The 23,798-nt window shown below is 43.8% G+C and overlaps 1 protein-coding gene across 1 annotated transcript; it reads right to left on the bottom strand.

Annotated features, from left to right (window-relative positions):
- Positions 1-22,659, bottom strand: aldh5a1 (aldehyde dehydrogenase 5 family, member A1 (succinate-semialdehyde dehydrogenase)). Its single transcript, XM_061717841.1, has 10 exons — positions 22,314-22,659; positions 19,586-19,669; positions 18,949-19,119; positions 18,150-18,266; positions 17,933-18,076; positions 11,507-11,650; positions 11,211-11,369; positions 7,046-7,209; positions 6,610-6,668; positions 1-2,446 (listed from the first exon to the last, which is right to left on the bottom strand). Exons 1-10 carry the CDS (start codon positions 22,596-22,598, stop codon positions 2,235-2,237), a joined length of 1,539 nt encoding a protein of 512 aa, XP_061573825.1. The 5' UTR covers positions 22,599-22,659; the 3' UTR covers positions 1-2,234.
- Positions 22,660-23,798: the final 1,139 nt, after the last annotated feature.

Below are 23,798 nucleotides of genomic sequence, written 5' to 3'. Positions count from 1 at the left end.
TCACGTTGCAATTTCATGTTTAATTCAGTTTCACAGGTACAAAACAGAAATCTGGACTTAGTTTACAAGAACATGAGTTAGAGGACGTCAGACCCCCTTGACGTTATACCCTCACACCGCTAGATGTTATGATGTAAACTTCAACATGGTTTGAATGAGGCTAAATAACAGGCCTTTTCTCTCCAATATATTGTTATAATCGTTTGTTTCAGATGTACTGTCATTATTTTCTGTATAAAAATTTAATTTGGTGTTCAAAAAGTCTTTTTTCAAACTCGAGTCTTGAAAAGAGGGTCGTCTTATAATCAGGTCGTCTTATATTTGGGCCAATACGGTAAATCCTATAACTGTTTTCTTCCATAAAAAGGTCAAAATCAAGACGCGTCATTGAACCTCCGACCACCAGGTGGCAGCATTACCATTTGATTCCCTTTTAAAAGACTAGAATGTGACATTATCATCTAGGAACTTTTACTAACAATCTTCAAAGATGTCTAAAAGAAAGGAAAAGAAAAGAATCACATTGTTGGCAAGTTTGGCAACGATCACATGACACCCGACAAACAAAATGATCTAGCACTCGTTTAAATTAACAAAATTAGCAAACATCTTAAAAGTAGATTTACCACAGTCACATTTAAACTCTGACATCTGATTCAATGTTTTTACGGTTGTTTTCTCTGTTAATAAAAACGTTTAGGAGGAAGTGACGACTGCTGACGCTTTCATGGTGGGCGGGGCTTAACCAGAGCCAATCACAGGTCAGGAGTGACATCACCTCCCTCTCCTGGGGTGGCCACGCCCCCTTTCAGGTGGGAACTAACGGCCTAAACGATAAAGTAATAAAGATGATCCCGGTTTTTGTTTACTTCCCTGAAGACCCGATGAAACAGATTCTAGGTTTAAGGTGAAACATTTCAAACCTATAAACTGTTTTCTTCCATGAAAAAGTCAAATCAGACGCGTCATTGAACCTCCGACCACCAGATGGCAGCATTACCATTTGATTCCCTTTTAAAAGGACTAGTACCGTATCAGCCTGAATATAAGACGGTGTTTTCTGCATTGAAATAAGACTCAAAGTGGGCGTCGTCTTCCATTCGGGGTCTTGACGTTATACCCATCACACCGCTAGATGTTATGATGCAAACTTCAATATGGTTTGAATGAGGCAAAATAACAGGCTTTTTCTCTCCAATATATTGTTATAATCATTTGTTTCAGATGTACTGTCATTATTTTCTGTATAAAAATTGAATTTGGTGTTCAAAAAGTCTTTTTTCAAACTCGAGTCTTGAAAAGAGGGTCGTCTTATAATCAGGGTCGTCTTATATGTTTATGTTTATGTTTATGTTTATGTTCATGTTCTGGATCTCTGGAAAGCGTCTAGAGACAACATCTGTTGTATTAGACGCTATATAAATAAAATTGAATTGAATTGAATTGAATTATATTCGGGCCAATACGGTAAATCCTATAACTGTTTTCTTCCATAAAAAAGTCAAAATCAAGACGCGTCATTGAACCTCCGCCCACCAGGTGGCAGCATTACCATTTGATTCCCTTTTAAAAGACTAGAATGCGACACTATCATCTAGGAACTTTTACTAACAATCAAAAAAATGTCTAAAAAGAAAAGAAATTAATCACATTGTTGGCAAGTTTGGCAACGATCACATGACACCCGACTAACAAAATAATCCAGCACTTGTTTAAATTAGCAAACATCTCAAATTTTAAATGAGCAAAATTAGCAAACATCTTCAAGTTAAATTAACAAACATTTCAAAGTTAAATTAGCAAACAAACAACAGTTATATTACCACAGTCATATATCTCCTGGGGGGGTAATTAGATGATTATTATACATTATATGTCAGGTACCGTATTTCCGTATTATCTTTTTTATTTTCCGACTAGTGCAGGACACCAAACACCGATTGTTATTGCTACTACAGATGAATGACCCCCCCTTTAGACTTCAATTAGCAGCACGAGGTCCCCGAGTGGAGGACGGGACGTTAATGTCTCTGGTAGGTGGTCCGAACACCCGGGCCGGTCCCGGACAAGCCCCTGGATCGGTCCCGGACAAGCCCCCCGGACCAGGCCGGTCCCGGACCCCCCCCGGGGCGGCCCCCCCCAGGGCCCCTCAGGGCCTCAGGCCCCCCCAGGGCCCCTCAGGGCCTCAGGCCCCCCCGGGGCCCCTCAGGGCCTCAGCCCCCCCCTGGGGCCCCTCAGGGCCTCAGGCCCCCCAGGCACATGTACTTGACGTCCAGGTACTCCTCGATGCCGTACTTGGAGCCCTCGCGGCCCAGGCCCGACTGCTTGACCCCCCCAAACGTGGCCTCGGGGGTGGAGAGCAGGCCCTCGTTCACGCCCACGATGCCCACCTCCAGGGCCTCGGCCACCCGCCAGATCTGAGCCAGGTCCTGGGAGTAGAAGTAACCTGGAGACACGGAGAGAGGCAGGATGTTGACGACGCCGGGGGAACATCTACTCATAACATTGGTGTGTGTTATTAGATTTGTGCGTCCATAACTTTCTGACTAGTGTTTTTGTCAGCCTGTTTTAGTTTTAGTTTCAGTCTAGTCTTTGTGTCCAGCTATCATTTTAGTTTTTATTAGTTTTAGTTCATTCTCCGTTTAGTCGTGTCAAGTTTCAGTCGACTAAAGGTCTGAGCATTTTAGTCTTATTTTAGTCAGAATTGTCCATTTTAGTCTAGTTTTAGTCAAAGATTGTATTTAGCCAAACCCATTTTACAATTCAAACAAGGTTATCTTATTATATTATTGTTACCTTATAGACTCAAGAATACATTCATTCCAGATACAGAAGACTCTAGTTTGAGATTACAACATATTTATTTTTCCTGTGATTTTGTGGCGACTGGGATGGAGGACGTGACGTCACCAGCAGCAGAACTAAACCAGAGGAAACTACTGAAAACATGGACATTAAGGATCTTTGTCATAACATTTCGTCTGGTTTTGGTCAACGAAAATGAAAATACATTTTAGCAGAGTTTTTATTTTGTAATCTACTGTATCCTAGACTGTTTCAGCAAAGACTAAGTTTATATGAACTGAGAGGAAGCTGTATGGTCACAAAAACACCGAACAGAACGGAGGTTCATAGATGATGAAACATAGATGTGTTTCAGTTTATGGGGTTAATCTGTGGAATGTGTCGGAAATGGAAATTAAAGAGTGCGGTACATTGGGGCGACAGTATCTCAGGTGGTAGAGCGGGTCGTCCAATGATCGGAAGGTCGGCGGTTCAAACTCTGTCCCAGTTGCTGTCGTGGTGTCCTTGGGCAAGACACCTTACCCACCTTGCCCCGTGTGAATGTGTTTGAATGTGTATGAATGTTGGTGGTGGTCGGAGGGGCCGTTTGGTTAATATGGCAGCCACCATTCCGTCAGTCTGCAGGGCAGCTGTGGCTACAAACGCAGCAGCCGTGGCTACAAACGCAGCAGCCGTGGCTACAAACGCAGCAGCCGTGGCTACAAACGCAGCAGCCGTGGCTACAAACGCAGCAGCCGTGGCTACAAACGCAGCAGGTGTGGCTACAAACGCAGCAGCTGTGGCTACAAACGCAGCAGCTGTGGCTACAAACGCAGCAGCTGTGGCTACAAACGCAGCAGCTGTGGCTACAAACGCAGCAGCTGTGGCTACAAACGTAGCAGCCGTGGCTACAAACGCAGCAGCCGTGGCTACAAACGCAGCAGCCGTGGCTACAAACGTAGCAGCCGTGGCTACAAACGCAGCAGCCGTGGCTACAAACGCAGCAGCCGTGGCTACAAACGCAGCAGGTGTGGCTACAAACGCAGCAGCTGTGGCTACAAACGCAGCAGCTGTGGCTACAAACGCAGCAGCTGTGGCTACAAACGCAGCAGCTGTGGCTACAAACGCAGCAGCTGTGGCTACAAACGCAGCAGCTGTGGCTACAAACGTAGCAGCCGTGGCTACAAACGCAGCAGCCGTGGCTACAAACGCAGCAGCTGTGGCTACAAACGTAGCAGCCGTGGCTACAAACGCAGCAGCCGTGGCTACAAACGCAGCAGGTGTGGCTACAAACGCAGCAGGTGTGGCTACAAACGCAGCAGCTGTGGCTACAAACGCAGCAGCTGTGGCTACAAACGCAGCAGCTGTGGCTACAAACGTAGCAGCCGTGGCTACAAACGTAGCAGCCGTGGCTACAAACGCAGCAGGTGTGGCTACAAACGCAGCAGGTGTGGCTACAAACGCAGCAGCTGTGGCTACAAACGCAGCAGCTGTGGCTACAAACGCAGCAGCCGTGGCTACAAACGCAGCAGGTGTGGCTACAAACGCAGCAGGTGTGGCTACAAACGCAGCAGCTGTGGCTACAAACGCAGCAGCTGTGGCTACAAACGCAGCAGCTGTGGCTACAAACGTAGCAGCCGTGGCTACAAACGCAGCAGCCGTGGCTACAAACGCAGCAGGTGTGGCTACAAACGCAGCAGGTGTGGCTACAAACGCAGCAGCTGTGGCTACAAACGCAGCAGCTGTGGCTACAAACGCAGCAGCTGTGGCTACAAACGTAGCAGCCGTGGCTACAAACGCAGCAGCCGTGGCTACAAACGCAGCAGCCGTGGCTACAAACGTAGCAGCCGTGGCTACAAACGCAGCTGCTGTGGCTACAAACGTAGCTACCACCACCAGTGAGAATGTGTATGAATGAATAATATCTGTAAAGCTCTGGGTGCCTTGAAGGACGCTGTATATAAATAAATCCAAGTCATTATAGCAAATATTTAAAAAGAATATTGAAGAACAAGATGATCATTAAGTATGATCATATTAAATGAGTGTTTAGTGTCAGAACTTAAATAGATAACTGTATAAATCTATACAGTATATTGAATGTTTTCAATATACAAAAAGTATATGAAATTAGGGCTGGGCGATATGGCAAAAAAAGTGATCACGATTTTTTTTCCCATATTGAATGATCTCGATTTTTAAAATCAGAAGATCCCCCCTCCCTTCTGGAATAAAATAGAAAGAAACCAGAGATTATTTTTTTTTTCTATTAACAAATAAAGCAAATAGCGTGTTTTAACAAGAGCCATATAGAAAATGGCACAACAAACAGGTAGTTTTAAGCAGTTTAAAAAAGTTTCAAGTAGTTTTAGCAGACAAAAAAAATGTTCATGATCATTTAAAATGTAAACCAACCAAAACATGCGGTTGTTCACAGTTTTTCATTTATTTTGACATTTTTTTTTCACAATTGCATAGATAAAATTGCAATGACATTTTTAACAACAAAACCAGTAAACTAATATGAGTTGAGCCACTGTCAAGCAGCTGGCGATGCTGTTGCTTAAATTAACCACAAGGTGCCTCTCTAACATCACAGTTTGTGTACTGTGCGTGACTCTGACGCTGGTTGGTAATTAAGGAGTTAAAACTCACTCGCCACTTAGGGGACTCAGTAGCAGCAGAAACAGCAGTAGGAGCATTTATTACATTTATTAACTGTACACCGCTATTATGAGAGGTTATTTCTCACAGTATTAGCCTAAAGGGACTAAGGCTGATTTATGGTCCCGCGTTACACCAACGCAGAGCCTACGGCGTAGGGTACGCGGCGACGCACACCGTACGGCCGCGTCGCAACGCGGTTAGGCTTTCTTTTTAATACAAACTGATTAAATTCTGTAGTGGGTAGCCTGAGTAATAAGGATGTACCGTTTTTATGGTGACAAAAGAATCATCTGCTGAGCTCTGCTTGTTGCCTCCGACACATTCACTCCGCTGAGCACACACACACACACACACACACACACACACACACACACACACACACACACACACACACACACACACACACACACACACACACACACACACACACACACACACACACACACACACACACACACACACACACACACACACACACACACACACACACACACACACACACACACACACACACACACACACAATGAGTGACAGAACCAGCGGTTTCTGATTGACCCGGTTTACCAGGATCTAACAGGATAACAGGATCCAAACCGGCCTAAACCGGTTCTGAGGCTTTAACTTTTGAGGCTTTTAATTGATCATAAACTCTGCTGGAAACCTCACGTAAAATATTTTGGCTCTAAATGATCCAGAAGTCTTGGAATACTGGGCAAAGCTAAACATGTTTTAGATCTGAAATCACTTCAAATATTGTACTTATTGATCCATATCTGCCTTATTCTGTTGAGGTTATGGGGGATACATAGAAAAGCACTTTACAAAAGATTAGCACTTTACAAAAAAGAGTCATAAGGATTGTTCATCATGCTGCTCATACAAATCCTGTTTTTAAAATCGGGTATTTTAAAATTCTGGGACCTAGTTAAAATTAAAACGGTTCAGATTATGTTTAAAGTCTGGAATAAATTGTTACCAAACAACATCCAAATAATGGCTGCTCATAGCACCTTAACAGATATTTATGCAGGTTCCTGGAAATTATACTTCAATCTTAATCCTGACATTTTGACTTTTTTCTCAACATTTTGACTTTTTTTGCCGACATTTGGATTGTTTTCTCTAACTTGTACTTCAACATTAATGTGGTGATCTCACCTGCCAGCCCCACGTTGGAGGCGTTAGCGACGGCCAGCGCCTCGTCCTCCGTGTTGAACCTGCGGGACGAGAACCAGAGGTTGGTGATTGGACCAGCAGACGTCCCAGAATGCACCTGGGTGACGCTGGCCTGCCTCCCTACCTGAGCACCGGTACCAACGGCACCAGAGTCTCACCTGAGGACCGGTACCAGTGGTACCAGAGTCTCACCTGAGGACCGGTACCAGTGGTACCAGAGTCTCACCTGAGGACCGGACGTCTCACCTGAGCACCGGCACCAGAGTCTCACCTGAGGACCGGCACCAGTGGTACCAGAGTCTCACCTGAGGACCGGTACCAGTGGTACCAGAGTCTCACCTGAGGACCGGACGTCTCACCTGAGCACCGGCACCAGAGTCTCACCTGAGGACCGGCACCAGTGGTACCAGAGTCTCACCTGAGGACCGGCACCAGCGGTCCAAACGTCTCCTCCCGGGTGCACAGCATCTCCGCCGTGACGTCCGACAGCAGCGTGGGCTCCATGAACGACCCGTGGAGACGATTCCCGCCTCGTAGCACCTTAGCACCGCGGGACACGGCGTCAGAGATCTGCTGGGACACCTGGGGACGGAGACACAGGTGAGAACCAATCAGAGATCTGCTGGGACACCTGGAGACACAGGTGAACCAATCAGAGATCTGCTGGGACACCTGGAGACGGAGACACAGGTGAGAACCAATCAGAGATCTGCTGGGACACCTGGAGACACAGGTGAGAACCAATCAGAGATCAGCTGGGACACCTGGAGACACAGGTGAGAACCAATCAGAGATCAGCTGGGACACCTGGAGACACAGGTGAGAACCAATCAGAGATCTGCTGGGACACCTGGAGACACAGGTGAACCAATCAGAGATCTGCTGGGACACCTGGAGACGGAGACACAGGTGAGAACCAATCAGAGATCTGCTGGGACACCTGGAGACACAGGTGAGGATCTAGCCCAGGGGTCCAAACCCGCGGCTCTTTAGCGCCGCCCTAGTGGCTCCTGGAGCTTTTTCAAAAATGTTTGAAAATGGAAATAAATGGGGAAGGAAATATAATTTTTGTTTTAAATATGGTTTCTGTAGGAGGACAAACATGACACAAACATTCTGAACGTTTTCCAATGCCGTAAAAATGTGTAGAATAAATATTACATTTCAACATTTCTGTTAAAGAAGATTAACGTCATAGCCACACGTTTCCACCAGCAGGGGCCGCCAGCAGGAGCTGCTGGAAACAAACCGGCCAAAGGGAAAAAGAGAAAAATAACTGAGGAAAAAAGAGGATTCAAAAAAATCTAATCCTTAAAATAGGTAAAAACTAAACAATATGAAAGTTTAATCACTTTAAATCCGGATTAAATCCTTTTTTGGATCGCTGGGAACCGTGTAGCGTCAGACTGAGAACAGTGTAGCGTCAGACTGAGAACAGTGTAGCGTCAGACTGAGAACAGCGTAGCGTCAGACTGAGAACAGCGTAGCGTCAGACTGAGAACAGCGTAGCGTCAGACTGAGAACAGTGTAGCGTCAGACTGAGAACAGTGTAGCGTCAGACTGAGAACAGTGTAGCGTCAGACTGAGAACAGTGTAGCGTCAGACTGAGAACAGCGTAGCGTCAGACTGAGAACAGCGTAGCGTCAGACTGAGAACAGTGTAGCGTCAGACTGAGAACAGTGTAGCGTCAGACTGAGAACCGTGTAGCGTCAGACTGAGAACAGTGTAGCGTCAGACTGAGAACAGTGTAGCGTCAGACTGAGAACAGTGTAGCGTCAGACTGAGAACAGTGTAGCGTCAGACTGAGAAACGTGTAGCGTCAGACTGAGAACAGTGTAGCGTCAGACTGAGAACAGTGTAGCGTCAGACTGAGAACAGTGTAGCGTCAGACTGAGAACAGTGTAGCGTCAGACTGAGAACAGTGTAGCGTCAGACTGAGAACAGTGTAGCGTCAGACTGAGAACAGTGTAGCGGGTGGAACCGTGTAGTGTCAGACTGAGAACAGTGTGGCGTCGGACTGAGAACAGTGTAGCGTCAGACTGAGAACAGTGTAGCGTCAGACTGAGAACAGTGTAGCGTCGGACTGAGAACCGTGTAGTGTCAGACTGAGAACAGTGTGGCGTCGGACTGAGAACAGTGTAGCGTCAGACTGAGAACAGTGTAGCGTCAGACTGAGAACAGTGTAGCGTCAGACTGAGAACAGTGTAGCGTCAGACTGAGAACAGTGTAGCGTCAGACTGAGAACAGTGTAGCGTCAGACTGAGAACAGTGTAGCGTCAGACTGAGAACAGCGTAGCGTCAGACTGAGAAACGTGTAGCGTCAGACTGAGAACAGTGTAGCGTCAGACTGAGAACAGTGTAGCGTCAGACTGAGAAACGTGTAGCGTCAGACTGAGAACAGTGTAGCGTCAGACTGAGAACAGTGTAGCGTCAGACTGAGAACAGTGTAGCGTCAGACTGAGAACAGTGTAGCGTCAGACTGAGAAACGTGTAGCGTCAGACTGAGAACAGTGTAGCGTCAGACTGAGAACAGTGTAGCGTCAGACTGAGAACAGTGTAGCGTCAGACTGAGAACAGTGTGGCGTCAGACTGAGAACAGTGTAGCGTCAGACTGAGAACAGTGTAGCGTCAGACTGAGAAACGTGTAGCGTCAGACTGAGAACAGTGTAGCGTCAGACTGAGAACAGTGTAGCGTCAGACTGAGAACAGTGTAGCGTCAGACTGAGAACAGTGTAGCGTCAGACTGAGAACCGTGTAGCGTCAGACAGAGAACAGTGTAGCGGGTGGAACCGTGTAGCGGAAGGTGAGAACTGTTGGGCTACCGCCCACGGATTATGGACTCATGGTGATTATGAATTTATATGAACTCACATGAAATGTGTGATTATGTGAACAGTCAGGTTTTGACCAGCTCAAGGCCCGGTTTTGGGCCTTCGACCAAAGCCACCCTAAAATTTTACGACACCGTGGCCACATGGCTTGGAACAACAGAGAAACCCCTGGACACGAAGCCCAGCCAGGATTTACATATGTGGCCCCTTGGTGATCAGGGACCACACTCTGATTGGACAAAAACCCCAAGCAGGAAGGGGTTTTTGCAGGAAGGAGCATGGACTTCCTGGGCGCAGCTATAAAAGAGAGGAACCCCCTCTCTCTGGGCTCTTCTCTCTTCTCTCTTCTCTCCCTTTCCTCTCTCCTACAGGTCTCTGTAGCACCAGGACCAGCCAAGGGCCGGCTTTCTCCTTTCATGACCGAACGAGCGTCCGTTTTGCAGCGCTGCACGAGTGACCGGTTCCGAGCCCAGAAAGCTGAACCAGGGACCCTGCAGCCTCGACGTGAACACCTTTGGACCGACCTGGACCTGAAGGAGGCCCAGCTGCTGTCCCTTTCTTCTCTATTTCTCTTTTCCTCTCCTACTAATCCCCACACACAGATACAGACCATGGATGTATTATAGAAACTGGATTGGAGACTAAAAATGGCCGCCCATTCATTTCAATGCATTCTGCTCAGCCAGCGCATAAGCCGAAAAAATCTCTGACTTCCGGGTTTACTTCCGCATACACTGGCCCATAGAGCATGCGCAGTTGAGTCACCTCCCATGATGCTCTGGGGCCTCCCATCATGCCCCGGGGCAATGACGCGAGTATTAATATAATATGTATTAATATAATATCTTAATTAATGTATATTATTACATGTATAGCATTACATATATTATTAATGTATTAATATAATATAATTACATAATATATATTAATATAATATAATTACATAATATATATTAATATAATATAATTACATAATATATATTAATATAAACATCCGTGGAATGCACGGACACGGCTGTGACGTCATCCGTGACGTCACGCCCAGAAAGAGACTTTTCTTTTACTTTTCTGGCCGTTATAAAACATTTTTGACAGATATAAAGTCCATGACTTAAAAATATAGAATACAAAGATTAGTAATTGCCGGTGATTACAGCTGGAGGTTCCTGTGAACAGTTTTAGAGGCTTCTCTTTTACTATTGCGGTCTATGGGAAAAAAGCTTTCTGGGCCGCATGGGATTTTTGGTTGCAGTACCGCGGCTGGACACTGGAAAAAATCGGCGCGCCTTCTGAGTGGGAGACCCGGGGGCTGATACAGACGCTATGACTTCTTGTCTGTTTATGTAGTTGAGCCGTCAGAATTTATCCGGAGTTGTTTTACCATCTGCTTGACACTGGTGTAAATAAATTCTGATGGAAAGAAGTCGTCCTTGTTTATTGTTAATGTTGGTTGCCGGAGTATATGTGTTCGGATTTCATCCTTCAATTATTATTCAGTAGAATAATTAATCTTGAGACTGATTTTGCTGTAGTTATCATTTTCCTGGTAACGACCAGGTGGTGACCCGTCTTGATTAAGTCATTTTGATAATTCAATTTCATAAATAATCTACCTTATTGATTATTAATAATTGTTGAAGGACAATTATTAATAACTCTCTTGATAATTGAAACAGCATCTACTTGTGGCACAACAGAAACGCGTAGCGGCGGGTGGACCCGTGTGGTGGTAACTGTGTAGTGGGCCGGTACCTTCTCTGCAGCCCTGGCGTTGATCAGCGGGCCCTGCGTGGTCTCTGGTTCCGATCCGTGTCCGATCCTCAGCTCCTCGTCCATGGCCCGGCCCAGCCGGTCCAGGAACCGCTCGTACACCCCGGACTGGACCAGGAACCGGTTGGAGCACACGCACGTCTGGGGGGGAGGAGAATTAACAGCTAGCGGCGCACATTTATCACAGTTCTGGTTTCAGGTGTGACCGCATGGACCCGCTCAGACCTGAAACCCTGGACCAGAACCAGAACCCCAGTTCCCAGAACCCGGTCCCTCACCTGTCCAGAGTTCCTGAACTTGGAGGCCATGGCTCCCTTCACGGCCTCATCGATGTCGGCGCTATCGAACACGATGAAGGGGGCGTGGCCTCCCAGCTCCATGGACGCCTTCTTCACCGTGTCGGCCGCCATTTTCAGAAGAATCTGAGACCAGACAAACGTTGTTGAGACGAGAGAAACGTTGTTGAGACCAGACAAACGTTGTTGAGACCAGACAAACGTTGTTGAGACCAGACAAACGTTGTTGAGACCAGACAAACGTTGTTGAGACCAGACAAACGTTGTTGAGACCAGACAAACGTTGTTGAGACCAGACAAACGTTGTTGAGACCAGACAAACGTTGTTGAGACCAGACAAACGTTGTTGAGACCAGACAAACGTTGTTGAGACCAGACAAACGTTGTTGAGACCAGACAAACGTTGTTGAGACCAGACAAACGTTGTTGAGACCAGACAAATGTTGTTGAGACCAGACAAACGTTGTTGAGACCAGACAAACGTTGTTGAGACCAGACAAATGTTGAGACGAGACAAACGTTGAGACCAGACCTCCCAACGCGTGGAGTACATGAACGCTCCACTAACTTCCGACACTGTTTAACACAATTTAAAATCTTGCACAGACTACATTATTCCAAGACAAAGTTGCATCAAATATTTGCTGAAGTCTCACCCTCGTGTGAGAAATGTGCGTCTGTGGGAGCTACTTTATTACACAGCTATGCTCTCTTCATAAAATACAAGACTACTGGTAGGAAATATTTACATTTTCTTCTGTAATTTTGGAGGTCCAAATAGAACCAGAGCCTATCTTAATAATCCTGGGAACGTCTGATGAGCTAAATAAACCAACTACTGCACGGCAGCGTCTACTGGCTGATGGCATCATCAGCAAAGAAAATGATCTTGTTAAACTGGAAAAACAAAGAGGTGCCTCTTTCAACCACTGGTGGACAGACTTGACCGACACCTTACATTTGGAGAGAATAAGATTCATTCTAAAAGTATTTTTACGAAATTTGGCAACCTTTGGTCTCTCATCTCGAAAAGGAATTGTTCTGTTTTATTTTGTTGTATTTGTTTGGGTTTGATTTTAGTATTTGTCATTATTTGTTTGTTTTTGTCTCACTGTCAATCTAGTCAGGGATTGTGTTTGTGGAATTATTTTATTTATTCGTTTTTTGTACTTCATGTAAAAGAGGAAACATGATTGCCGACTGTCCATGCCACTGTTTATTGACTGGTTTCCCAATAAACATATTTGAATCTTTGTTGAAACAATCGTACCAGAGTCCAGCAGGGCTCCCGGTCCAGGACCAGGAACCAGGTCCAAGACCAGGAACCAGGACCAGGTCCAGCACCAGCACCAGATCAGAGACTCGTTAAACCTTAACGAGCTGTGAAAACAACAACTTCTGTCAAAACCAAAGCCTTCTGTCGCTAATTTACTCGTGTTTATTTTGCCGCAGCGTCGTCGGCAGTGGAGCGTCCACTTCTCCAGGTCGTTTAAGGACAAACCAGCTCAGCGGTTAATAGAAAACCAGAACTAAGCTGCAGATGGTGAATCTGTAACTGGTGCATCTCTGTGTGGAAACAAGTTCCAGTTATTCTGTTATTCTGGTGAATTGTGTTTTACTTTATTCTGTATTCCTCTCACCCCCCCGACCACTTCACCGTCTGCTGTTACATCTGCTTATAGTCGTCCCTGTAAAGGGCTTCTACAGGTTTGATCGAGGTAAATGTAAGACTTTTTTTAACATCATTTTCAAACTAACTTTAAGACCAAAAAGACACTTAGAAATCCAGCGCTGAGGTCGAGGTTGCCAGATCTGACAGATTCCAGCCCAGACGTGATGTAAAACCCGCCGAAATAATGAAAAAAAAAAAAAGCTGAAATCTTACATTCTCTCTATTCTCTAATATCAGTGAGTTTATTGTGTACGTTTCTACTTTTCTCTGCCATAATGGAAACTTTTTAGTTAATAATTTCTCGTAAATATTTAGTAACCAGGAAAAGCAGCCCAGATATATATTTTTCAGTCCAATTGGCTTGAAACCCAACCTGGCAACACAGATTTAGAACCTCCGCAGGAGATTCTCCTCAAAACGATGAAATAAACTTTTTAAAGATGACTTGATACTAAGACTACTACTGATATTAAAACTTTTAATGCCAATTTCAAAATTGAAGACAATCACTAAGAAATCCAGTGCTGAGGTCGAGGTTGCCAGATCTGACAGATTCCAGCCCAAACACCAGCGAAATAATGTAAAACCAGCTCGAATCAAACTTTCTATATGTTAAAACCGTAAATCATTAAATGCAGAATACATTTCAAGCTTAACAACTCCACTAAATAGCCAAAAAAAGTTCAGACTTCAAACAAAAACTACTGTTAAATTGAGTAGATTAAAGCAAATCAAATATCAGTGAGTTTATTGTGTAAGTTTCTACTTTTCTCTAACGTAATGCATCTGGATGACGTTTTCTTCCACAACAGAAAACAAACTTCCTCATTTCCCAGTTGAACGACCAGAACATGTGGAGTTAGTTTCTATGGAAGCCCATAGGGGACTTTATTCAAATGCAAATGTAATTCCACAATAGCATTATAATTTTCCACATATGCATGAGTTATTTGGGACAAAAATGAAATTAAAATGCAATAATTCAATTTGAATTTTCATTTTCACATACTTGTCACATATTGTCCTCTGTAAATCAGGTTAAATCTTTCAAAATTAAATGTGAAACAGCTTTTGCATTTTCATTTTAATATTGTCATAGAATGCCCATACAAGTATGTGAAAATGAAAATTCAAATTGAATTATTGCATTTTAATTTCATTTTTGTACCAAATAACTCATGCATATGTGGAAAATTATAATGCTATTGTGGAATTACATTTGCATTTGAAAGTCCCCTATGGGCTTCCATAAGTTTCACATTGGTCTCTGTGTGGAAACTAGGGCTGAACGATTAATTACATTTGCGATAGTATCGCGATGTGATAAAACAAGATTTTCTAACCGCAAAGGCTGCGATTTGACCAGTCACGTGATCTGGTCACGTGATGTGCGAGTGAGCAGAGCGGGAATAGCAGAGCCGGCAGGGAAAACAAGTCACAGTGCTGCGTAACCTAAATCTACCGTGGCCTCAGTGTTAGGGCTCGGCCAGGCGGGGCTTTATAAATATATGGGCTTTATGAATTTATTAAATACATAAGCGCAGAGTTGGCGTGGGAGGAGCACGAGCCGGGCGCCGGCGGACAGTGGAGTCGCGCTGTGAAGGCTGATTTATGGCTCCGCGTTAAATCGACGCAGAGCCTACGCCATAGTGCGCGCGGCGCCGCGTACCCTACGGCGTAGGCTCTGCGTCAATTTAACGCGGAGCCATAAATCAGCCTTGAGTCGCTGTGAGCCTGAACCTGCAGCCCGTCAGCTCATCAGGAGGTTAAAGGTTAAAGAGCGGGGCTGCCAGTTGTTCATTGCTGGTTCGTTTTGTTAACTCTGAGCTTTGTTTGTTAGTTTGCTGGTGGTTTTTTTCTCTCTGTGATTTTTAAGTTATTTATGAAGAAGTTCTGAGTTCCCTGTGAGGAAGGTTTTTTTGTTCCCTGTGTGAGTTTTTCTGTGTTTTTCTATTAAACTACGCCTCGTTTTGTCTAAAGTTTAACCCGGTTTGGTGTCGTGTGATTGGGTTCAGAGAACGACCCATAACACTCGTGTACAGACGTGTGTAGACGTGTTAAAGAGGTAGAGACACAGATTTGGTTTCTTTATTGTTGTAATCTGTGCTTTAAATCAGGGCCGTTCCTGACCCATTTGGCGCCCTAGGCAAAATATTTGCTGGCGCCCCCCAACCCCGTTCCCGTCCTGTCCCGTCCCGTCCACTACCACCACACACACACACACACACACACACACACACACACACACACACACACACACAAACGGAATAGCAATTTCTTTAGGATGTATTAAATATTTAAATATATAATATGTAATAAATAAGTAATACAACAACTCAGAGCAGCAATTAAATAAAGAAACAAGTGCAAACACAAACAAAATTTCAAATAGTAAAATAGGTCAAGTAAAAGGTATTGCACACAAATAAATAACAACTACTACCAATAATAACTATATACAAAATACCCTGTAAAAACCTCAATTTAGCCCACAACATCTTACAATAACAATTTTAACAACAATAACAACAGCATTATAGCCATTGACCGGCTAACGTGTTAGCATCGCTCCTGTTTTCCCAACAATTATCTAGATTTTCAGCAGACAATCAGAAGTAAGTTTAACAATAAAACGTGAGGACGTGAGGATTACTTAAATGCACATGATTGTCAGGGCCGGAGCAGGGGTCCCAGCCTAGGGGGGTGAAGCATTCTAGATGGGCCTTTGTGGCCTAAACATCCCCGTTAAAACATAATCGCTAAAAAAAAGGCCACAGATCAGCGTCTCTGACACACAACCACAGCAGCAGCAACACGGTCAGAACCTTCACATGAGGTTCTAGCACCAGGGATTTACCAGTCATTATGTCAAACCTAATTATAAGCCTAATGCAGACTTTAAGATATAAGTATCAAACTGGAGATAAAAATCTAATGACATCCAGTGATGTCTATGGAAGCTCATTTCCTCCAGTGAAAGAAAAAAATAACATGAAATCTTAGCCTTAAAAATAAAAATATCATAATTTTGTCATAATTTTGACATAAAAAGTCATAATTTCAACTTTCTATCTCATAATTTCAACTTTTTATCTCATAATTATGACTTTCTATCTCATAATTTCGACTTTCTATCTCATAATTCCGGCTTTCTATCTCATAATTATGACTTTCTATCTCATAATTTCGACTTTATATCTCATAATTTCGACTTTATATCTCATAATTATGACTTTCTATCTCATAATTTTGACTTTCTATCTCATAATTATGACTTATCGTGGGGATATTTTTACTTTTAAGGCTAAGTTTTCATCTTAGCCATAGATGTCGGATCAGCTGAGTAGATCAATTCAGACACACGTGTTCAACCTACACAACAGTTTACAATGTGCGACACATGTATTTAACACAATCAGACACGGTGGTCAGCGTCATGACAATGTTATCAGAAATAATTAATAATATGACAGCTTACCAAATGATGGTTTCATCCAGGGGTGGGCAGAAAACCCCAACAAAACATATTTCCATCCACATCAAAACACATTTCCTGCTTTAAGGCTCCTTCTGATGCGACAACTGGCTAAAGGCTGATTTATGGTTCTGCGTTACAACGACGCAGAGCGTAGTGGGTGGGGGAGGGGGCGCCGCACGCGAGTGAGTTGAGGTGAGGGACCGCAGCAAAATTAATTGTGGCTGCCAGAGAGGCAGAAGGATGCAGCCAGGCAGAAATTAAAATTAGAAAAACGATTCCCTTATTATTTAAAGCCTTTTGGCTATATATGTACTGTTGTTGTTTTTTAGTGTATTCATTTCTAATTTTTCAAAAAAAAAAAATTAAAAAAAAAAAAAAAAAAAAAAAAAAAAAACAGCTGGTTGCATGGCGCCCCCTGGCATGCTGGCGCCCCTAGCATTTGCCTAACCTGCCCTATGGGCGGCACGGCCCTGCTTTAAATAAATCTGACATTGTTTATTATAAAACAGACTGATTTATTGCTTGTGTATTTGAAAAATAGATGAGAACAGGACCTTGAAAAAATAATCGCATATTAAATCACAATCGCAATATTGAGGAAAAAAAAAATCGCAATTAGATTATTTTCAAAAATCGTTCAGCCCTAGTGGAAACATCAGGTCGGTTTTCTAGTTAGTTATTCTAGTGTCTCAGGTTTTACTTTATTCTCTATTTCACTCACACACACATTCACACACACAATCTTAAGTTTGTGTTAATGTTTAGTTAGTTGTTGTTTATGTGTAATTAAGCATCAGAATTTATCCCAAGTCTTGTTTCATTATCTTTTAACACTTGTGTAAATACATTCTGATTCACTTGAATGAGAGAAGTTGTTTGTGTTTATTTTATACATATTTGTCACAGCTGCTGGTTTAAAGATCTGAGCTCGGACTCCTTCCTTCACTGTTACTCTGTAACCCCCGGCAACACGTATGGAATAACAGCTACTTTGAGACTGATTTTGCTGTTTAGTTATTATTTCCTGGTAAAGTCAGGTGGTGCCTCGTTGGGATTTAGTCATTTTGCTAAGTCATCTTCTTTATTAGTTATTAATAACTATCGTAAGACAATTATTAATAATTCTAATAACTGAACCAGCACCCCCTTTTTGGCACAAATACATGGTGCCCCGTGTGAGGCTTTTAATGTACCAGCTTTGTGTCAAGTCTGTAAAATAATCCAATATTAATTTTGAATAACGCTAGCCTTCTCTCACCTTGCCGGTGGCGGTGGACCCGGTGAAGGAGATCTTGGCCACCAGCGGGTCGGTGCAGAGCACCTTCCCCACCGCCGGGGTCTTCTCCCGGGAGCAGGGCACTACGTTGAAGACGCCGGCCGGGATCCCGGCCTGCTCCGCCAGCTGCAGAGACACAGACGTCAGGACACAGAGTCGGAGCTGGCAGAGACGGAGACGGAGACGGAGGCCGACCCACCTCAGCCAGAGCCAGCGCCGACAGCGGCGTGTCCTCGGCCGGCTTCACCACCACCGTGCAGCCGGCCGCCAGGGCGGCGCCAACCTTCCTGGTGATCATGGCGCTGGGGAAGTTCCACTGAGGACAACAAAGGACATGGACCAGCATCAGACAGAGTTTTTTACTTTAAACTACATTTTTCTGATGATTTTTCCCACTTTTTGATTAATCTTTCTGTTAAAAGCCGAACAAATAATACATTTCACATTCTCACAACTGTTTACTTGTGAAAACGTAACACTCAGAACAATCTCCATGAATGAATGAATGAAATAACTTATTATAAATGTGCAAACGCTGTTAAAGACGTCACTTTTGGCACTTTTCCACAAGCACTTACTAGTGGAAAAGGACCATTTGTATAAAAGTCCATAATTGTAACAGAAATTCTGCCCAAAGTTGTGAGTCGGACTGATTTAATCACGTTGAATAAATTAGTTTTAATCTTAAATGATCTTTTACCAGCTAAAGGCACTAAGAGGATGAATATTAGCCAACTGTTAAGAATATTATTATAATATCAGTAAATTTCACCCTTTATAAATCAACAGTTGGCACAAACATTCATTCATAGAAATCAAGATTCAATATTAAATTTGCTGATTCTTTTTGTTGGACAAAAAAAGCAGTCAAACTCTGCACGCCGAGAAAAACAAGAAAACAAAATTCTGGGATTCTGGGACGCCGGTTCTGCTCCTGGACAGAGTTTGGTCGTCACCCCCTACTGAGGGTTGGTGAACCGAGCGGCGGCGGTGCTCACCGGCGTGATGATGGAGGCCACGCCCACCGGCTGCTTCAGCAGCAGGATCTTCCGGTCCCGGGCCGGAGACGGGACGATGTCCCCGTAAACCCGCCGGGCTTCCTCAGAGAACCACTCCATGAAGGAGGCGGAGTAGGAAATCTCACCCAGGGACTCCCGGAGGGGCTTCCCCTAAAACACACACACACAGTATCACACGATTAACAAAGATGAAGAGCAAGACAATAACAACAATACAAGTGCAAAGCCGCAAGTGCGAGATGGCAGGTGCGAGGGGCCGCAGGTGCGAGATAGCAGGTGCGAGGGGCCGCAGGTGCGAGATAGCAGGTGCGAGGGGCCGCAGGTGCGAGATAGCAGGTGCGAGGGGCCGCAGGTGCGAGATAGCAGGTGCGAAGGGCCGCAGGTGCGAGGGGCCGCAGGTGTGAGGGACAGATCAACGCTGGTCACAGCTTTAATTTCCATTTGAAAGCGCAGGTTCATTTACGCAGGTTGTATTTAAGTATCCAGATTTTTGTCCTCGTGACGAAGTGATTTCTTTCTTTTAGGTCTTGATTCAGCAAACATGAGTAACAGCGGCTCATCTTCTCCAGAATGTTGAGCTGATTGTTGTCGGATCGATGAAGATCAGGATACTCACACACTCGAAGGTGATCAGCTTGGCCAGGTCGTCCTTGTGCAGCGTCATCAGGTCAAACCACTTCCTCAGCAGGACGCTCCTCTCCTGCAGGACAGCCAATCAGGACACAGTTTCACTTCCTACGTTTCTTTTACAACTGAAATCACCAACTCTTTGCTGGGCCAGAAGAGCCGGTTCCAAGGTAGAACCAACTCTTTGGTCCAAGGAGGTGCTACGTGGACCAGGTCCGTATTGAAGCAAATACGTTGTTGTTGCTGCTTCAACTCTCACGCAAACGCAGCGACGTAACTGGCGTTAGCAGAGACGTAAGTGACGTTAGCAGACATAACTGACGTAAGCAGAGACGTAACTGACGTAAGCAGAGACGTAACTGGCTTAAGCAGAGACGTAACTGGCGTAAGCAGAGACGTAACTGACGTAAGCAGAGACGTAACTGACGTTAGCAGAGACGTAACTGACGTTAGCAGAGACGTAACTGACGTTAGCAGAGACGTAACTGACATTAGTAATGACGTAACTGACGTTAGTAATGACGTAACTGACGTTAGCAGAGACGTAACTGACGTTAGCAGAGACGTAACTGACGTTAGCAGAGACGTAACTGACGTTAGCAGAGACGTAACTGACGTTAGCAGAGACGTAACTGACGTTAGCAGAGACGTAACTGACGTTAGCAGAGACGTAACTGATGTTAGCAGAGACGTAACTGACATGGCTCCTCTTAGCACCCGAGCTGTGGAAAAACAAACCGGTTCTAGGCTGGTTTCTAGTTGAATGAGTTGTGAACCAGAACCAGCTCTGGAACCAGAACCAGAACTGGAACCGGTTTGGTGGAAAAGGGGTAATAGTGGTCTCTGTATTCCACCAACTAACCAGGTATCAGTCATAGGTACATAGAACTCTTAGTTCTCCAGTTATCGATCATTAAAAATAATATTTTATTTGTTAGGCGCCTTTCATGGCACTCGAGGTCGCCGTACAACAATCAAAATATAAAAACACAATTTAAACAGAAAACTACGGAGCCCCTCTGGTGACATTTGAAAAAAATAAAATAATGCGTGGCCACACATTAATAACTCGTGGCCACGAGTTAATATCTCGTGGCCACGAGATAATCAATGTGTGGCCATGGGTTATTAATGCGTGGCCACGCATTATTTTATTTTTTTCAAATGTCACATGTATTACTACACTCGCCATGACAAAACTCTTGCTCTTTAATATAAATAGACGATTATTAATGATGAATAACCATCCCATCAAGGAAGTTGCATCCACAATGTCCAGACAGTAGGTTATAATGCCATCCACGAGTAAAATAATGCGTGGGCACGAGTTATTAATGCGTGGCGTCACCAGAGGGGCTCCGTAGAAAACAGCACAGTGTGCAGCAGAACAAAAAAGCGACTTGAATATGAATTGTTACATTTCAAAAAGATAATCCAACATATGTCGGAACAATTGGTTAGACAGACTGCACATTGGTATATATAACTATTACAGGCTTTTTCACAAGTGCATTTAGTGCCGGACATTGTGGCGACTAAGAAGAAAAGGTCTACTAAATATGTAATACTAAAATATCTGCTCTTTTGGACCTTTGACAACATATCTGTGTCTATCTCTCTGTTCTCCATCTTCTCTTTTCCGGCTCTCCTTATAATCCTGGTTTCTTCCCCCCTAAAGGCGAGTTTTTACCAGCCTTTGTTGGTGTAATAATTGATTATATAACCCCCCCCAGCGAGAACCAACGGCTCTGGTCTTAAACACTTCCAGTGATGTTTGTCTCTGCACGAGTTCCTGCAGGAGGAAAGTGTTTTATATCTCTGCTGAATTAAGATGTGAGCCGAATTAAAGCTTGGCTCATTATCACATGAAAAACACACGGTTTTGCAGTTGTGACTCATTCTTTTTACATACTACATTTACAATTTATTCAGAATGTGAAGATTTTTTGTTGCATTCTGCAGCAACGCAAGCCCATAATAAATGAAAACAAAGCATGTGGTGGGTTTTAGGTTCATTATAAGAAGGCCGAATTGAAGTCTGATTGTTAATCAGTTGGATGCATGTTTGTTTTGGGTCGGTTATAAACCACATGTGGCGCATGAACCTTAAATGTGAAGATTTTTAGTTGAATTCTGAGCAACTGCAGCCCATAATAACTGACAATGAAGGTATGTGGTGGGTTTAGGTTGATTATAAAAATGCCGAATTGACGTCTGATTGTTAATCAGTCGAATCCATGTTTAATGTTGGTCTTTGGGTCGGTTATAACCCAGATGTGATGCAGGAACCTTAAATCGCCCGATTTCTGAACGGAGTTCGGCAGCAGGAAGCGTCCTACATCCCCATAATAAATGAAAAATAAGGCATGTGGTGGGTTTTAGGTTCATTATAAAAAGGCAGAATTAAAGTTTGGCTCATAAACACATGAAAACACACGGTTTTGCAGTTGTGACTCATTCTTTTAACATACTATATTTACAATTTATTCAGAATGTTAAGATTTTTTGTTGCAGCAAGTGCAGCCCATAATAAATGAAAATAAAGCCTGTGGTGGGTTTTAAGTTCAAGATAATGAGGCCGAATTGAAGTCTGATTGTTAATCAGTCGGATGCATGTTTGATTTGTGTATTTAGGTCGGTTTTGAACCAGATAAGGTGCAGGAACCTTAAACGCGCAGTTTGTGAACGGAGTTCTGCATCGGGAAGCAGCGTCCTACCTTGGCCGTGACCTGTTTCCAGGACTGGAACGCCTCGTACGCGGCGTCCACGGCCCGCTTGGCCTCGGCGGGGCCGCAGTCGGCCACCCGGGCCAGCTCCTGCCCCGTGGCCGGGTCCAGGACCGGGAACTCGGACCCCGCGGAGACCCAGCGGCCCCCCAGGTAACCCTGGGTCCGCAGCAGCGGGGCGGCCACGTCCAGGCTGTAGAGCCGCTGCATGGCGGCGGGGAGCCCGGGGAGCCGGGCTGACACCTGCCGGAGGAGGAGGCTGGTCCTCAGGGACATACCGACACACAGAACCGGGTCCGAATGTCCTGCAGCTCCGACAGGGACCTGCTTTAAATGCTGCGCATGCGCTCTACGTGACGCAGCACCGCCTCCAAACTTTTTTTTTTTTTTTTTTTTATTTATTTTTTTATTAACATTTGCAAACATAACAATGATAACAAAACTTCACATTATACAAATCCACGTCGAATTATAACATATAAAGAGTACAACTCAAATAAAAAACAAAACAAAAAGCACAGCACATTACAACCAGCCAGGGGGGATGAAATTATTACAGAAAGCCAAAACATTTACATACATTTATGGTTTTTATTGCCTCTGAATTATTAGAAAACTTAATAGAGTCCAGATACTGTTTTAATTCACCATGAAAAGTAAAAAAAATAGGGTTTTTTGCGTAAGAATTTAGATTTGTGGATGTGGAATTTTGCAAGGATAATCAATAAATTAATAATAAATGTTTCTTTTGGCTTTGTTCTAATTGTTACATGGTCAAAAACACCAAACAACACATCCGTCCAAAATAAAATAAAATCAATATCAATTCTTTCAGACACAAAATTACACATATCACTCCAAAAAGTTTGAACAATGGGGCACAACCAGAATAAGTGAGTCATTGTTTCAGAATTTGCAACAAAAAGTACAGTTTGAATCAATATTTTTTTTGACTCTTTATACAATGTGAACATTTGTAGGATAGAGTTTATGAATTCATTTAAATGAAATTTCTTTAACTTTGTTTGTCACCAGGTATTGGTTGGTGAGAGCCAGACCTTCTTCCAGTTAATATTTTTTACATATTTATTCCAATATGGGATCACGTATGGAACTGAAGAGATATCCCTTTTAAATAAAGTTCTAATTGTTTTATTATTTTTATTATGGTTGCAGGATAGGCAAATTTTTCCAACTGTCGTATCAATCACCGCCTCCAAACTTCCTGCAGATCAATAACGTTTCCTTCCTCACTGGTTTTCTAATAACATTCTTTTGGTTGGTCAACATTTTAATTCAAATGGATTACTCTTGACATATCAAGAATTTATGTTGAAATTCAATATTATTGTCCCCGTTAAGGGATTTAATGTCATTATAAACGCAATCCCTACTGGAGTCGTTATGTTATTTAAAAGTACGACGGGACAGAACTTAAATTAAAATTTGTCTTTTGATCCGACTAAACTTGAAATT

The sequence above is a fragment of the Cololabis saira genome, chromosome 3 (genome assembly GCF_033807715.1).
Source record: "Cololabis saira isolate AMF1-May2022 chromosome 3, fColSai1.1, whole genome shotgun sequence".
NCBI classification, from domain to species: Eukaryota; Metazoa; Chordata; class Actinopteri; order Beloniformes; family Belonidae; genus Cololabis; species Cololabis saira.
The sequence above is the reverse complement of the archived record's forward strand: the minus strand, read 5'-3'. Positions and strand labels throughout refer to the sequence as shown.